Here is a 17,791-nt window from a genome sequence, read left to right as displayed (position 1 = left end):
GATTTCTCATCATTGAAAACCATCAAATTAAACACTTTGATCATTTTCATGACATTTCTTAATTTTTTCTTATCTTTATGCATAGTTAGTATTTTCTTATCTATTCTCTCATTTTCTATTTGCACCTGATTCCATAGAGAATTCCATAATTCAGTGTCAGTAGATGTATGAGGTAACACATTTAACATCATATTACTGTCATTTGCATATGAATTAATAAATTCCATTACTTACGTTTTGTTAAGTATTTTCTTTCACCGAAAACTTGTGCTGCAAAAACTCGAATTGTTCCCCCACAAACGTCGCAACGTTTCTTTGAAGAAATTCCACGCTATTCCATTCAGCGCATACAAATGCTCCAGACAATGCTCCCTGCACGTCCCGCAAATGTACCTTCTTCCTTGGGAAACTTGACCAGACAAAGGCAACCCCCGAACAGTCCGTCTCCCTCTAGGAGATTCGTGAAACGTGGTTCTCTGTCTCTGATCTGTTAATCAACTGTAGTCAAATCTACCAAAAACTTGACACTTCTTTTTTTCCTTCGGTTCGTTTCAATTTTTTCTCAAATCTTGGATCCAGGATGTATCGACCACACCCCCTCTAATCCAAATGTGACGAAAAAACTGAATGAAGGCTGGCTCGCCAATGTTAAATGTCCTTAAATTCGCTTTTTGTATAGATTTACGTCAGTATAACAGAATTCAGCATTCTTGTCGTTTGCACACAAAAACAAAAACGTTTATTTTGAAAATAATTACTTACATACAAAAATAGTAAGAATGACGATGATGTTTCAAATAGATTGATATTCTTAAGAATAGTTGCACATAGTAACCTTCTTTCTGTTAATCTCTCCAGGTATTTACATTTCTTTCTCCTCTTCATGATATCATCACTCTGGCCTGGTCTTTCTTCCTCTGGCCTATCTTCTCTCCATCCTTCCTTCCTAAACTCACTAAGCTCACTGCTGTATTTATCCATAAAGACCCACCCAGTCAGCCTTTAAAATGTTATATCCCAACATGGTATTCACCTACATTACTGATGTCATATGAACTACTTCTGAACATATAAGTAGTTTCAAACTTACTGAATTGAAAAGTCTTATGGCAGCATTTTTCCCAGTTAGGACTTGCAGCTGTTCAACAACTTGAGGCCACAAATTGACCTTTTGGGTCAATTCTGTCTGTCAGAATAGATCTGACCTTTTTCTTAGAATACTGCACATGTAACAATAGCTGAACATAGTAATCAGATAATATATAGATATGAAGGAAAGTGCAGACTATTATACTGTATACTTTAACATTCTGCCATTGATAACAGATTCATTCATTACAATATAATTATTGCTAAATTGGATTTCTTACAGGCAGACAAGGATCAGAGGTTGAATCATGACCGAGCTAAGGGGTACGCACTGATTCCCCAGACGCAGAGAACCAGCGGGTGTGCGACAGAGGCGGAACCACAAGAGGAGAAACCCACCCTCCCCCCCCCCCCCCCCGATCCCCCCCTCTATTTTTCTTTCCCCCCCTGTCCCGGGGCTTTTCTGTTCGTCTGTTCGTCTACCCGGTCTGTCTGTAAATGTCAGCCCTTACACATACGGGTGCTACATACGCCGCAAACCGATCTTGTATTAGGCTGTTATCATATTCACTGTATGTACATGTCATCTAAAATAAAAAAATTAAGTTGAAAAAAAAAAAGAATAGGAGCGCAGGTCTCGAGATATGTGTAACAGTGTTTTCCCGGGGCCCTTCTGATCCTGACCCATATGTAAGAAAATCCCCCAATTACATGGATGTGTATGTGTGGTGCACCTGCTGGCAACAGGACTCCTGAGTCTCCCGCTGGGTTGGGATGGGGAATATCACCATGACAGGCATCTGAGGTCGTGTGCTCTGAGTCCTACTCACATCTGGTACAGCGCCTCCACCCCATCAGGATCTCTGCGGCAGCAGGGGGAAGTATCTGATGGGGAACTCCTTCTTGGTGCATCCTCCTGGGGAATAACTCCACACTCACACAAAAGGGCTCTTTTGAACCAGGGCATCTTTAATGTCATCTCCATAGGCAGACTGCCCCTCATAGTGGCCAACACTTAGCCGCTCATCTTTGGGTTGACCATCTTCTGGAAGGTTCCTCTGCTCCTGCACTCTTATCAGTATGGTTCTTCCACCTTCCCCTAAGGGAGACCACAGCTGTGCCAGATCCCTGTACAGTGTGTAAGCAGCTTGTCTCTCTGCCACTTCAGCTGCACAGCCTCACAGCTCTTGCATCAGACACTGCACTGTCTGGCTCTGCTCTGACACACTGCAACACTGTTGCAGACACTTCACATGACTCTCACTGAACAGACTAACTTTAGGAAGTGCTGTGTAATATATAGGTTCCAGAAAGACCCACCTCTGTGTCACTAATAGTGGACACAGAGCATGCTGTCACTTCCTTTGCTACTATCTTACACATCACAAGGGTTGAGGGCAAACCTCCATGATGACTACTGGCAACCCTGCCCTTTTATCAGGAGTTACTGCACAGCATGAGGGAGAAATGTCCACCAATTTTACACATGGCTACATATGTAAAAGAAAAATAACACAAAATAGTGCAACACAGAAATACACAATTTTCAGAGAGACCTGTAACTAGTGTCAAACGCGCTCACAAATGTGTAGCCCTTTTCAGCATACTTGAATCAGAATAGATAGTAGTTGCTCACGTGAAGGTATACGGGGGATCAGGATACAGCAGTATGGTCGGTCTCGCGGCTGCGGGAATGTGCTGGTGCAGTATGTGCAATGCCTTGTCAGTCCGCGGCGCACCGCAGAGCAGTCAGTAAGGGCCCATCGGGATTAACCCAGCGGGGGTTCCTGCGTCTGAATGGGACTCGCGCTGTGTGAATCCTACCGGGCTGCACCTGTCTGTAAGAGACGAGCACTAAGAGTGAATCAGTCACTCTCCCTGCGCGTCTCTAACAGGCGATCACGCGGCTTTTATTTGTTTTTAATAACATTGTATTGAAGCAGGGGGTCTCGGGAGCTGAACCGCATTCATTTCAGCCCCAGGGAAAGTGACTGATTCAGTGAGAATTACCTCATCTCCCCCTCCCCCCCCCCCTCAGTGCAGGAGAGAAGCAGCGCTGTGGAGCAGCAACCCAGGACAGTGCAGGAGAGAGGGAGCAGCAACCCAGGACAGGGAAGGGGAGAGGCAGCAACCCAGGAAAGTGCAGGAGAGAGTGAGCAGCAACCCAGGACAGTGCAGGAGACAGGGAGCAGCAACCCAGGACAGGGAAGGGGAGAGGGAGCAGCAACCCAGGACAGTGCAGGAGAGAGGGAGCAGCAACCCAGGACAGGGAAGGGGAGAGGCAGCAACACAGGCCAGTGAAGGAGAGAGGGAGCAGCTGGGGAGCAGCAACCCAGGACAGTGCAGGAGAGAGGGAGCAGCAACCCAGGACAGGGAAGGGGAGAGCCAGCAACACAGGCCAGTGAAGGAGAGAGGGAGCAGCTGGGGAGCAGCAACCCAGGACAGTGCAGGAGAGAGGGAGCAGCAACCCAGGACAGGGAAGGGGAGAGGGAGCAGCAACCCAGGACAGTGCAGGAGAGAGGGAGCAGCAACCCAGGACAGTGCAGGAGAGAGGGAGCAGCAACCCAGGACAGTGCAGGAGACAGGGAGCAGCAACCCAGGACAGGGAAGGGGAGAGCCAGCAACACAGGCCAGTGAAGGAGAGAGGGAGCAGCTGGGGAGCAGCAACCCAGGACAGTGCAGGAGAGAGGGAGCAGCAACCCAGGACAGTGCAGGAGAGAGTGAGCAGCAACACAGGCCAGTGAAGGAGAGAGGGAGCAGCAACCCAGGACAGTGCAGGAGACAGGGAGCAGCAACCCAGGACAGGGAAGGGGAGAGCCAGCAACACAGGCCAGTGAAGGAGAGAGGGAGCAGCTGGGGAGCAGCAACCCAGGACAGTGCAGTGTTTCAAACAGGAACTGGATTTCAGACCGGGGCTGGTTTACAGACAGAAATTCTGACAGGAACAGTCCTGCCCTCACCACAGCGGGGTCCGAGTTTGTGGGGCTGGGCATACTGTAACGGACGTGCTCGCCACAAACAGGGACCGGACCGCGGGGCTGAGGTGGGGATGTGAATACACCGACCTTAGACCACGAAGCCAGTTCTGGATTGTGCAGTTCGTAGTCATTCGTAGCCGGTTCAGGGTTTGAGAAGGCAGGGTACTCCAAGGGCGAGCCGGGGTCAGAGTTGGAGACGTCAGAGTAGTCGGTGTCCAGGCCAGAGTTCGGCAACAGGGAGTCAGGTACACACCGCTTCAGCATAGCAGCTGAAGCGCGATAATGGCCTCTGCGCGAGGAGCAGGAGTGGCCCATGATAAGTTCTCGTTAAGGGGGGAATGCAGCAGGTCTCAGGAATGAGGCAAGGCTGGCGCAGGGGATCCAGCGCTTCAGCACAGGTACCAGGAAGCAGACCTCTGCTTGGGGTGAATGCAGGAGGTCTCAGGAACAGGGTAGAGTAGCACTGGGGATCCAGCGCTTCAGCACAGGAAGCAGACCTCTGCAGCAGGTCTCAGCAACAAGGTAGAGAAGCACTGGGGATCCAGTGCTTCAGCACAGGAAGCAGGCCTCTGCAGCAGGTTTCAGGAACAAGGTAGAGTAGCACTGGGGATCCAGCGCTTCAGCACAGGAACAGACCTCTGCCAGGGGTGAGTGCAGCAGGTCACCGGAACAAGGCTAAGGCAGGAGTGTTGTGGCAAACACTGTTACATTCAAGTGAAACTTGAATTATGCTCAGAAATGAGTCAGAGGGAGAGGCCAGTATAAGAAGGGCAGATAGCCAATCCCAAGACAGGGGTGTGAGGGAATTCTTCCAATGCCAGAGCAGAGAGACATCGAATTTGGATACAGCATTTACCTTTCGGAAGTCCACGCAAAACCTCCCCTTCCCATCTGGTATAGGGACCAACACTATAGGACTACACTATTTGCTGTGGGACTCCTCGATCACGCCCAATTCCAACATGTCTATTATCTCCCTCTCTACAAGGTCTTTTCGCCCCTCTGGCAATCTATAGCTTGTTAGCCACCTTGGAGGGGAGAAAGAAGCAGAGGGATTCCGGGGGTGTCCACCGTTCCTGCCAGTCAGTGACGTAACAACCCGGAAGTGACGCAACGGGACCAGATGTGTGTTAGAGCAGCGGTGCGCAAACTGGGGGGCGCGCCCCCCTGGGGGGGCGCAAGATTGTTTAGGGGGGTCGCAGGAAGCAGCAGCGATTTTGCCAGGAGCAGAGGAAAAAAAGCCGTCTGCAGCTGCAATATTTCTTTTGGCCATTAGGTGGCGCTGCGCTGTGCTACAGTACACAGCAGCATCTCCATGCTTCCTGCATCAGCGTGAGTGACATGGGGAGAGGGGGTGAGTGACACTGGAACATGGGGGGTGAGACTGGCACATGGGGGAGTGAGACTGGGACATGTGGGGGTGGGAGAGTGAGACTGGGACATGGGGGGGGGGGTGGGAGAGTGAGACTGGGACATGGGGGGGGGGTGGGAGAGTGAGACTGGGACATGGGGGAGGGGGTGGGAGAGTGAGACTGGGACATGGGGAGGGAGTGTGAGACTGGGACATGGGGAGGGAGTGTGAGACTGGGACATGGGGGAGTGAGTGTGAGACTGGGACATGGGGGAGTGAGCGTGAGACTGGGGCATGGGGGACTGAGTGTGAGACTGGGGCATGGGGGACTGAGTGTGAGACTGGGGCATGGGGGAGTGAGTGTGAGACTGGGGCATGGGGGAGTGAGTGTGAGACTGGGGCATGGGGAGGGGTGTGAGTGACATGAGGGGGGTGAGAGTGTGAGATGGGGAGGGGGGTGAGAGTGAGTGTGACATGGGGAGGGGGGGTGAAAGAGCTACATGGGGATGGGGATGAGAGAGACACTGGTGGGAGGGAGGGAGACACTGGCAGGAGGGAGAGAGACACACAATGGCTGGAGGGAGAGTGTGAGAGACACCGGGTGGAGGGAGACAAAATAGCTGGTTGGAAAGTGGAAGAGAGACACTGGGGGGAGGGAGAGGCAATGGCTGGAAGGAGAGTGAGAGACAATGGGGGGGGAGGGAGAGAGACACTAGGGGGAGGGAGAAAGAGAGAGAGACACACACAGGGGGAGGGAAAGAGAGTGGGGGGAGACACTGAGGGGAGGGATAGAGAGGGACTGGAGGGGGAGTGAGAAATACAGGGAGAGGGAGAGACTGGAAGAGGAGTGTGAGACGAAGAGGGGAGAGAGTAAGACAATGGGGGGAGGGAGAAAGAGACACACTGGGGGGAGGGAAAGAGAGAGTGGGGGGAGGGAGGGGGAGACACTGAGGGGAGGAATAAAGAGGGACTGGAGGGGAAGTGAGAAATACAGGGAGAGGGAGAGACTGGAAGAGGAGTGTGAGACTGGAAGAGGGGAGTGAGACAATGGGGGGAGGGAGAAAGAGACACACACTGGGGGGAGGGAAAGAGAGAGTGGGGGAGGGAGGGGGAGACACTGAGGGGAGGAATAGAGGGGGAGGGAGAAATACAGGGAGAGGGAGAGACTGGGAGAGGAGTGTTAGACTGGAAGAGGGGAGAGAGGTCCTGAGAGATTCTAATGTGGCGGGAAGAGAGAGATTAATAATACAGCAGAAATGGGGACGCTATTAGACAAATATCATAATATTTCTTTTTATGTTATGTAATTTGTGTTATAAATACTTTTTTTGTAGACGCGTGGCGGGGGCGTTACAAAGCTGGTTCGCCCTCAATGGCTGAACCAGCTCACGTGCGCTGATGTCATGTGATTTTGATTACATTAGGCAGGGGGGGCCCGAGAAATTTCATGGATGAAAAGGGGGGCTTGGCATAAAAAGTTTGCTCACCCCTGTGTTAGAGCTACAGCATTGTATACCGAGGTGGTGAGAATCGCGACTCACTGAGGTGTCCTGCTGTTTACGGCCTTTCTGTTCTGGATCTAATGTAAGCCTCCATTTCTGAGCCTACAGTATATTGATCAATTCTGTTTTTTGATTTGCACTATGGTTTCTATCTTCTCCTCTGACCGAGATTGCTGACCACCTGTATCTACACCATTAAGGGTCTAAAGACTGGCACATATGCTCCCTTTTTCTACTTTTTATGTGAGTAGAAAATTGGGAGCCTTAACACTTATCAATTGTTGCGATTGTATTACACTATATATATCTTATCTTTTTTTGGGCATTTTGCGACGCTCCCCTGGATTTTGAACAAGCGGTGCATCTATAGACTTCTGAAACCGTCCTATCAACAGGGTTGAGTGATAAGTGGTTTTGCTTTTTATTTTATTTTTTTCACCTTTTTCACTTTTTATTCACAATATTGTTTTTTCACTGATTTTAATAATAATTATTTACTTCACTAGTTTTAAAATCTGTTAAATAGATTATTTATTTTACACTTTATGCACTTTATTGGGATTGGTAGAGCGCAATCTAGCGTTTTTTGTATACAATCTATAGGGATGGGACTGTACTTTTAGTGTCCCATAGGATTGAGACTGGATCTGGCGTAAATCAGTCTGGCTCTTCATCAGGGGTGTGGAAGAGGCACACCCCTAGAAACGCGTAGGGTGATTCTAGTTGGTCAGGACACTGTGTGGGAGGGTCAGAGGCAGGCTCTGTGGAAGAAGGAGAACTCGATGAGACGCTGATCGAGTTACACCATTCCCCCTGCTCCTCCTGATCTGCTCGTGGTGCCGGAGCTCTGAGGCCAGTGACGTCATTACGTGGGAACGTAGTGACGCATTAACACAGCGACGCGGCGCCCCACGTGGTGTGGAAGCACCTTGTACTTGGAGGAACCTACAGCAGCAGGGCAGACCTGACGGGCGCGTCAGTGGAGGAGCACAGGAGTACACAGACGCTATCTATGACTTTTTGTAAGTGCAACTGTTATCTTTTCTTGTCAAGTAAACTAACTTACTACACTATGAGGTGTGCGCTTTTTTCTTGTTTTTCTCATTTCTCGTACCCTTGTGGAACTTTGGGTTGTTCCCAGCATTTGGAAAAGCAGCACCTTCAGAACAAACTGGACTTTGTAACTGAATTTATTGTTATTTGTATTTTTGTACATTATATATTGTCCCTATGTCACTGGTTTGATCGCCCCCTAGCTGAGGCTTGTTCTTTATGTAGCCATGCTGTAAAATGGCCTGCAGTTTCCTCTCATGCTGGCAGTAAACCTGGTAAGTTACAGGGTTGCCAGCAGTAATCATGGAGGTTTGCACTCACACCCTGGTGAGGTGTCCTATGTATGGATGGGAGTGGCTACATACTCTGAGTCCACAGTTAGTGACATCAGAGATGTGCCTGTTTCCTGAGGTATATAAGGCACAGAACTGCCCAAAGTTTGTGTGTTCTTAGAGGTACAAGTCTGGGTTGAGACTTGAAAGTCAAAGGGAAAGCTAGTGCATCAACTAGTGGCCCAGTTCAAGGTCAAGCAGCAGCAAGGCTGACAGGGCCTACACTGTGTCCAGGGACCTGGCACAGGGGGTGATCTCCCTGAGGGGAGAGGGGATCCCAATCCATTGGGAGAGCGTACCTTTTGAGGGGAAAGCACCGAGAACAATGTGCGGCTAAGCTGCTAGCTGTGAGGGGCAGCTGGCCCATACCACCATGCCAATAAAGATGACCTTGATTAACGATACCCTCATGTATGAGTCTGGAATTACTCAGCAGAGGAAGGCACCACGGAGGAGTTCCTCATCAGAACCATCCCCATGCGGACGCAGGGATCCTGATGAGGTGGAGGCGCTGCACTGGATATAGGTAGGACTCGCACACACTACCTCAGCTGCCTGTCTGGGTTGACAATCCCTTTACACCATCATGCGGGAGGCTCAGGAGTCCTGTTGCCAACAGGTGCACCACCAGACACTACCATGTAATGGGGGCTGGTTAGACCACAGGGGCCAATGTGAGATTAGGTGGGTCAGGCCATACAGAAAATCCGTTACATTTATATATATATTAATTCACATATATTATTATTAGATAATTTTTTAGATCAGCATTTATTCCTTTTACTGCATTAAATTCAGGAAGTACAACTCCTTAAGTATAGGAAGAGCAGGAAGCAGACCTGAGTCCCTGATTGGACACAATGCCTGGTTGCACCGCCCCCCTATGACTCACTGAAGGTGCATAGGAGTAGGAAAACCCATGGTTACTCCTGGCAGGCCTGTTCATACCAGGACTTCTTGCCAGGAGGAGGAGGGCAGACTGGTAGCCAAAACCAGACATGGCTACGCTCTCCCTGGAATCCAATGGTCACCACTTGGAACTAATTTTCGGGCCCATCCTGTAGGTGAATAACCTGCAAGAAATACATAGACATTAACAGGGTTCACAGTTAATACTGTCCTAGTGCCTGCAGATATATAGCCACCAATGGAGATTGTTACAAAACTGGGATTTCTCCAACGTGGAGAATCCTGCACTAATAGTAATGCCTGGTGTCAGGTTTGCTTGGGAGCCCACCAGGGGTCACTGTTCCATATGAGCTCAGGAGGAGCTGGTTAGAGGCGCTCTGACCTCCCCTCTTCCTCTCTATGGTCCCTCTGCTGCAGCCGGATGTCCTGGTGCTTGAAACACTGATCCTGAGCACAGACACAGCACACAGAGTATATCACCAGACGTCACTACACACACGGGCACAGACAGGGGATAAAGTGCAGGGGATCTCAGGCACTGAGGGGGGAATCCAGGACACTCCCACAGGGAAGGACTGAGAGATCACAGGGGCTCCCCCCACCCTCCATAGGAAGTACACACACAGTGAGGAGGGGATAAAGTGCACATCTCAGGCACTGAGGGGGGGACACACTGAGGAATAGGCTCTGCAGCCTCTAAGTCCCTTTTCCTGTGTCCCCCTCACATTGCCCACCCCCTGCTGCACAGAGGTCTTCAGCCTGTGTTATTGGGTAAGTGCTTTCCTCCTCCTCCCTTCCCCTCCCTTGTGTGACCTGTGCACATTATCCCAGTGCTGCTCTGAGCTTCCTTACACACAGGAGCCTGAGAGGCTGAGCCTCTGATAGTGAGGGGGGGCCTCTGGCACTGGGGGGGTTACTCCTCCTGTATCACAGGGACTGGGAGATAATGGGGGTTATTTTACATTGGGAATTAACATTAGGAATCAGTGAGGATAAGATTGGGAAAGTTATTAAATAGAGTTAGAAAGTAATTAGATTGAGGGAGTATTGGTTGGAGTTTAACTCCTTCATTACCACAGGGGCAGCATCCTGTGTGTGTTATGGGCTATAGCTTCTCTATACACGATACATAAAGCTTGGCCCCTGCAGACGCACTTACCTGAACCCCCTCCTACTGTCTCTGTACGTTCTCCCCACCAATTAGATTGTAAGCTCCCTGGAACAGGGACTCCTCTTCCGAAATGTTACATTTATGTCTGAAGCGATTATTCCCATGATCTGTTATTTGTATTATTTGTTATTTATATGATTATCACGTGTATTACTAATGTGAAGCACTATGTACACTAATGGCGCTATATAAATAAAGACATACATACAATTGCTGTTGGTACATACTAATTCATTTTAAATGCCATCTTATGCAAGTCTTATATAATTATTTCACATAACTCTGCTTATAATTTTTTCAAATACATATTGCAGCAAGGGATTCTGGGAAATGACATGCAAATGAGCACACACTTGTCAAGTCCATTATTACATGGAAAACCCTTTAGCCAATGCTTGCTGCTTTAAACACAGCTTTTAAACAGCCTGGGATGAAGTGCAAAGCCAATAAACCCACTCACACACAGTCTTATTGTGTTTACAATACTTGTATTATATGTGTAGATACGTTCCACAGATATAACACACAGAATAGTGCTTTAGATTCAGTATCAGAATATAACTATTCCCGGAAATTATCTGGGTCGGGAAGCAGTGATCCCGTCATATTAGGACGGGTTTATAAGGGTGTGAGCAGGTCAGAAGTCTGTGTCCTACCTTCAGATAGGCAGAGCCTATTCCCTCATGTCATGTGCTGACATTGAGAGACCAGGGGAAAATAAATAATCAGTGAGTAAAATGTCAGTGTTTCCCCAGGCATTCCTTTATATAAGCATGTCCTGCCAGGTACAAATGAGCTGAATGTGAGAAACTGGAGGTGATCGAGGAACAAATTAATGAGGGTGCGAGGGATCAAACCCCCCTCTTTATTATGGTGGGGTGAGGTGAGGGAAGTTACTGCACTGGTTCCTCTGCATTACCCACTTCTCACCGTATGAAATAGGAAAGTGAGACTGTGTCAGTATGGAGCAGAACTGCTGGACCTGAGAGAGTATCGGGAGCATTTATCAAAGTCTCACTCATGTACAGTATCTGATTTTTATTCATACTATGGAACTGTACAGTATGTTACTGTTACACTATGAGGACTTTACTGGTGTTTTGGCTGCTAATCTCTGACTCTCCTTATACTTTTCTAGATGGTTATGTTGTGACACAATCCTGAGCTATTAAAGTTTTGCACCTCCAGAGCAGCACTGCCTACTGTCAGCACCTCCAGAGCAGCGCTGCCTACTGTCAGCACCTCCAGAGCAGCGCTGCCTACTGTCAGCACCTCCAGAGCAGCGCTGCCTACTGTCAGCACCTCCAGAGCAGCGCTGCCTACTGTCAGCACCTCCAGAGCAGCGCTGCCTACTGTCAGCACCTCCAGAGGACCACTGCCAGCACCTCCAGAGCAGCACTGCCCACTGCCAGCACCTCCAGAGCAGCACTGCCCACTGCCAGCACCTCTAGAGCAGCACTGCCCACTGCCAGCATGGATCCACACTTGTTAAGTGAGTAGAGGAGATATTTTGGTATCTTTGAAACCTGCAAGGGGGGAATATCTGATTATTTTGCAGTTATGCACATCAAACACCCAAACTAATCTTGTTTTCTTATAGAACCACCAGCAGGTAAGGAGATAATATATTTTCACCTCTGTCATTTTCTGCCAGAAGAGCTAGTAATACATTTCTTTACAAGAGGTATTATATTATACCAATATCAGAGGAGGTGAAATCACAAGAAGCGCCCCCACTCCCAGCTTTACATGATGGATTTTCCTTTTCTTGTTGCCAGGTTTCCCAGTGGTTGTGCTGGAGAGGTTAGAGATTAAGTCAGAGAAAGAAGAGACAGACACAGAGGAACATGTGACCCCAATAAAGGAAGAAATAGATGCTTTTCCTGTTTGTGGTAAGTACCATTACATCCTCACTTGTCTTTATTCAGTATGTTTAAAAATGGGCTGCAATATTTTGGGAAATAATATTAAAGCGTGCATACAATTATAAGATACCTGTTCTAATGAAAAAAATCATTTCTCTAAGGCAGGGGGCGCAAACTTTTTTTTCCCCTGCTGGATGTCCTCCTCTCCACGCGCCCCCCTCGCTCCTCCTTACCTTGATTCTGGGCGTCATTACGTCACATAACCCCGTGGCGTCATTTGAGCCCGCGTTGCCATGGTGCCGGGTCTCCAGATGCCGGCTGAATCAAGGTTAGTATGGTTTACAGAGGCCTTCGCCGCTTCCCCGGCACTTAATTTAAGTGCCTTCGGGAAGCGCTAGGGGCCTCTGTAAACCCTGCGCCCCCCGCCGGTAATCTCGCGCCCCCTGGGGGTCGCGCACCCCCAGTTTACGCACCGCTGTTGTAAGGTTATATTGGGAATATTATTGTTATTGAGGTTTGAACATTGGTAGCTCCAAAATGTTTTCAGCACTCGGGGGTAAAAACTTCTTCAGCACTGAAAGGGTTAATAATACGATGTAAAATCAATCACTTCACCCCTCCCCCATAGGAATCAGTATAGAGTATTTCTGTATACTGATATCACAAGAAGCGCCCCCACTCCCAGCTTTACATGATGGATTTCCCTTTTCTTACTGCCAGGTTTCCCAGTGGATGTACCGGAGAGGTTGGAGATTAAGTCAGAGAATGAAGAGCCGAACACTGAGGAACATGTGACCCCAATAAAGAGTGAAACTGTTCCATTTCCTGTCTCTGGTGAGTACCTTTTCCCCTTTGTCTGCACAAAGGGGTGTCATCTTGTTACACGACGCATGGTCACATTTAGTGAATATTCATGGTTTTACCTCTGATAGGAAGTCCCCAAGCCTGCTGGGTGTTCTGGGACAAGCCACGTGCAGCAGAGTTAGAAGTGCAATATGCCTCTTAAACACGTATAAAGGTTGGAAATGCAGAGTTATGGGTATCTGACCATCAATAGATGCGATAAAACGCATTTGGGAAAATAAATTCATGGGGCCCTTCCCTAACTAACCTGGTTCCTCAGCTTAAACAATACCCTCTCATTTAGGGTCATTAGATACGCAATAATAGCCACAGTCTTTAGACATAGCTTAACTGATAGATGGGGGACAGCGTCCCAAGAGTCCCGGCAATTCTTCTGGACAGTGAAAGTCATGATGGGGGCGTCCTCCCCGTACTGCATACAGCGTAGCAGCGTGCCCCCAGCCTCCAGGCGAGAAAATGAAGCGGCAAACCTAGCTGCCATAAATACCTGTTCCTTAATTAGGATAGCAGGTGAGAGAGAACTAGATGATTAAACTGACCAGTTTTCATCCCTCTGTAGGACGATAGTTGCGGTGCGTATACGCAGATAATTTTCTCTTTCCCTCCTTCCTTGGATAAGAGCTTTGCAGTGCTTCTGAATAATTTTAATGCTTTTCTCCCTTTTCAATACGGTTAGTCCGCTTGTGAGAGAATCCTGTTCCTTGCGTACATCTCGCAATTATGCTCTCAGAGCCTCTATCTCTTGCTGGCGCTGGCTCTGTGTGCATGAACGCATCCTTCATTACGTTTAGGAACTCTGCCTTCATTATGTCTAGGGCCTCTACAAATCCTGTTGCTAGGGTCCCCATCAGCTTGCCTTTCCCAGGTTTCTTTCTCCTGGTCATCCTGACTGTTGGGGAGGGAGCAGCGTCTCTGCTCCATTAGCTCTTGCTTCAGTTTCTGGACCTTCTTGTGCTCCCTCTCATACTGCTCTGCGGGGACACACTGGGTAGTCAGAGGCTCATTCCTGAAAGGACACCACTTTGTATGGTCAGACACATGAGACATTAAACACATTTTTTCCCTCCATTTTTGCACTTTCAGGTGTATTCTTCACCCTGACCTCTGGAGGTGCTATTGCGTCAATACTTTTCACACTTTTCCCTGTGTATGTTGTATGCAGAACTGGTAGTCATACACAGTAAGACAGACTTTACTCACAGAGCCTGTACTTTCTTCGGCTGGGCGGCCATTTTAAACCCCCGCATTTATTTGTAAGCCCACAGACTTTTTAGTGTCGACCCACATTCTCCACCATAAGTGACAAACGCCACCCTTGCGTAGCGCTGACGTCTGTCTGGGCTCTTACCGCACAGTCTTCTAGGGTTTATTTAGAAAAAACACAAGAATAAGAGGTAGCAGTATAGTGCGTAACTCAGACTTCTGCCTGTTTTATTTCGTCCCAGTAGGGGACTGCAGATTCAATAGATACATGTGAAGGCACTCAGCCATTAACCTTCACCGGTTTACTCATATTAGTGTCAAAACTCTATGGCCAGGACATTCTTGAAATCGAGACGTAACTCTCAATGTATTACTTCCTGGTAAAATGTTTTATAAATAAATAATAAATAAGTGACACTAAACATTTCAAACACAGTCACTTTAAGAAACAAAAGAAACCATAAAAGTAACACCTATCCATTTTTTAGGGATCTAACTAGACAGTAGTATTAGCCTCTCTAACAGTTGCTGGACCAACTAACCTGGCTTCCCAGCGTAAACAATACCCTCTCATTTAGGGTCACTAGATACACAATAATATCCAGTCTTTAGACATAGCTTAACTGATAGATGGGGACAGCGTCCCAAGAGTCCAGGCAATTCTTCCAGACTGTGAAAGTGATGATAGGGGCGTCCTCCCCAAACTGGATTCAGGGGAGCAGCGTGCCCCCAGCCTCCAGGCTCTAGGAGAGAGAGAATGAAGCAGCACGGCTAGCTGCCATATATACCTGTTTCTGTAATTAGGAGAGCAGGTGAGGGGGAACTAGATCCATTGTAAACTGTGATTTTGTTTATTGAAAAACATGCAACATATACAATACAGAAACAGACAGTCAAAACATTACATATTTACATCGGGAGGGAAAAAAAATGACAAATAAAACAATAGAACACAAATTCAGTGCAATTATTTCAAATGTTTACATTTCTCCTTTCTTCCCTCTGTTTCTGCCCTCTAATCTGAGGAACCATCCTGTTAGGTCCAGTCTACCTGACCAGACCTTAGAGCAGGCAACTTCTTCTACTCGACCCGGGGAGATTCATCACGCAGCTGCTATATGCTTCTGGTCTCAGATATGATAGTCGAGCTCGGAGAAGCAAAGACTCAATGCACACAAGGTAGCCGAGTCATCACCTCTGGTTTTAATATGCCAAGAGAGGAATATTTATACAAAAGGCAAGGACAATACATCGTGTGTCAATTTCATACATCTGTTACAAATTCAGTTCCAATGTATAGATCATACATCTAAAATGACATATATCATCTGGCCTAAATTAGTAGAAATAGGGATAAAAGGTCAATAACTACTAATGGGGTCAGAAACAAGACTAGAGGTCTTGTTTCTTATAATCTTGTTTCTTATGTAATAGATATCCTGGGACAGCTGGTCTAAAGCTGAAATACTTTTACCATCTAGTCTTCTTGCGAAAATAAAGCTTGACACATATTTATTTTAACCTGTTCAGTCCCTGAAAAGAACAGAGCTGGCAGATACAGTTTTTAACCTTACATTCCCTCCTTTTGTTCTGGAAGAACAATCCAATCGACCAGTCCCATTTATTCTTCTACATACCACTCAGGAGAGGAAAAACTCCAAGGGAGAAACCTCTAAGAGACCATGGGGATGCAGAAACCTATCTCTTTTAGGTACCTCGTTTGATAATCAGAGATGAACATATGGGTGGTTGACGAGTACCAAGACTATTGGTATTTCTCGCTCTCATTGTGGGAAACATATACATAATGGTAGAAGCAGAAGCAGAAGCAGCTTTCTTTTGGCAAAAATAGAGCTGATTACACTTTTAGCCATCTGAATTAACATATACATACAAAGTAATAAACTTGCGATTGCCATGATTCCATAAAGAATTTTCAATCCCAACGCACCTAGCCAATTTCCAAGACCAAATGTCCAATCGAACCCTTTTGGTTCCTCTCGCATTCTAGATTGAATTTCTGGTAGAGTGTCCATGTCATGATGTATACTTTTTGATTGGTCATCAATATAAACACAACATTCTTTACCTACTAACTTACAAACCCCTCCTTGTGCTGCCAACAGATAATCTAGTGCCATACAATTTTGCAATACTGTTGCTCTAATTTGTTGCTATTTGCTACTGAGTCTTAAAATAGCATCTTTAGTATCGTTAAAAACGGCATCTATATTGACTACTAAAAAATCCCCTTTTGCATATAAATCATACATTCCTAAAAAGGTATTAGACCTCCCGCAACTCTCTTAACTGAGCTACTTTTAATAATTAATGCCTTTCAATTTCGTATTCTTTGCTTAGGTAGGGGGAAAATTATTTAAATTCTATTTCTGAGCATAAGTGGGGGTTGGTGTGGGTTAATATTTCCTAGGAGCGACTGCCCAACACATACATCTTACATACTACATTTACTCAGAATATCGGAACAGACAAAATGGATGCCATAGTCAAAATGGCTGACTTGTGATCCTTTCCTTGTGGTTGACACACACCCTTCCCACCTTCCTCATATCCAATCTTCTCAGCCCCCTCGTATCCTTTAGAGACAGTCTTTTTAAAGAACGGTTAACCATATCATAGTCCTGCTGGACCAAAAAAATATAGTCCCATAGTGCATAACTTGATTCCTATCTGGCCATTGTATCGGCCCAGTTGATTTCTTTTTTGGTCTCTTCTTCTGGGGGACTGCTGACATTTTCATCACCAAAAAGAGACATAGCATCGGTGGGGGGGTTGCAACACACTTCTGGACCAAAGTATTGCTGTTCATAACACAGAGAGTAATGAGTAGGACAAACATACATACAAAAACATCCACTAGCTTCGCTCCCAGCGAAATAATCTAACCACCAAGTCCCAACAAATCCCAACCCTCATCTCTACCTTTAAACACTAAAATCACTTTCCCAAATAACATAACCTGGTCTAGTTGCAGGATAATACTTTATCTATCCTTCTATCACAGAGTCAATAACTTCCCTAGGGCAAAGTCATATTTCTACTCCCTTCGTAACCAGTTTCTTTTATATATATATAGTTCTACAAATATCTTATAGCATTCTTGTCTTTTTCCAAGGGGTTAAATATAACTCTCGTGTTCCTGGGGTGCAACTTATTGGGTATGGATAGTACATTGGGTTACATTGCACATAAGATGTGGGCTTTGTTTACCAGGATTCCATTATATAACAAAAAGGTGTGCATATATGCTATACACAGGACAATAAAACAAAAGACATATTATTAAACAAAATATTCCTGTTACTACCCTATCATCTTCATGTGAACACCACTTATATAAACCTAACAGCATAAACATTGTAATTAAAATAATAAAACCTGTAAAAAAGGTTATTAAAAAGTTCAAAGTTCATATATTGAGGTCCGGATTTCTGGTACGAACTTTTCTCCTTC

At 46.8% G+C, this 17,791-nt stretch overlaps 1 protein-coding gene across 4 annotated transcripts in view; it reads left to right on the top strand.

Annotated features, from left to right (window-relative positions):
- LOC142488051 (uncharacterized) overlaps positions 1–17,791 on the top strand; it is a 311,597-nt gene that overhangs the window by 278,893 nt on the left and 14,913 nt on the right. For 2 of the 4 annotated variants that reach the window (XM_075588410.1, XM_075588409.1), the window contains exons 6-7: positions 12,164–12,277; positions 12,971–13,084. In XM_075588410.1, the coding sequence (XP_075444525.1) occupies positions 12,164–12,277; positions 12,971–13,084 (228 nt within the window). Of the gene's footprint in view, positions 1–9,618; positions 9,986–11,523; positions 11,878–12,163; positions 12,278–12,970; positions 13,085–17,791 lie in introns of those variants that run through there. The other 2 variants (XM_075588411.1, XM_075588413.1) reach the window with 2 other exon arrangements.

This window comes from Ascaphus truei, chromosome 2 (assembly GCF_040206685.1).
Source record: "Ascaphus truei isolate aAscTru1 chromosome 2, aAscTru1.hap1, whole genome shotgun sequence".
Taxonomy (NCBI): Eukaryota; Metazoa; Chordata; class Amphibia; order Anura; family Ascaphidae; genus Ascaphus; species Ascaphus truei.
The sequence above is the reverse complement of the archived record's forward strand: the minus strand, read 5'-3'. Positions and strand labels throughout refer to the sequence as shown.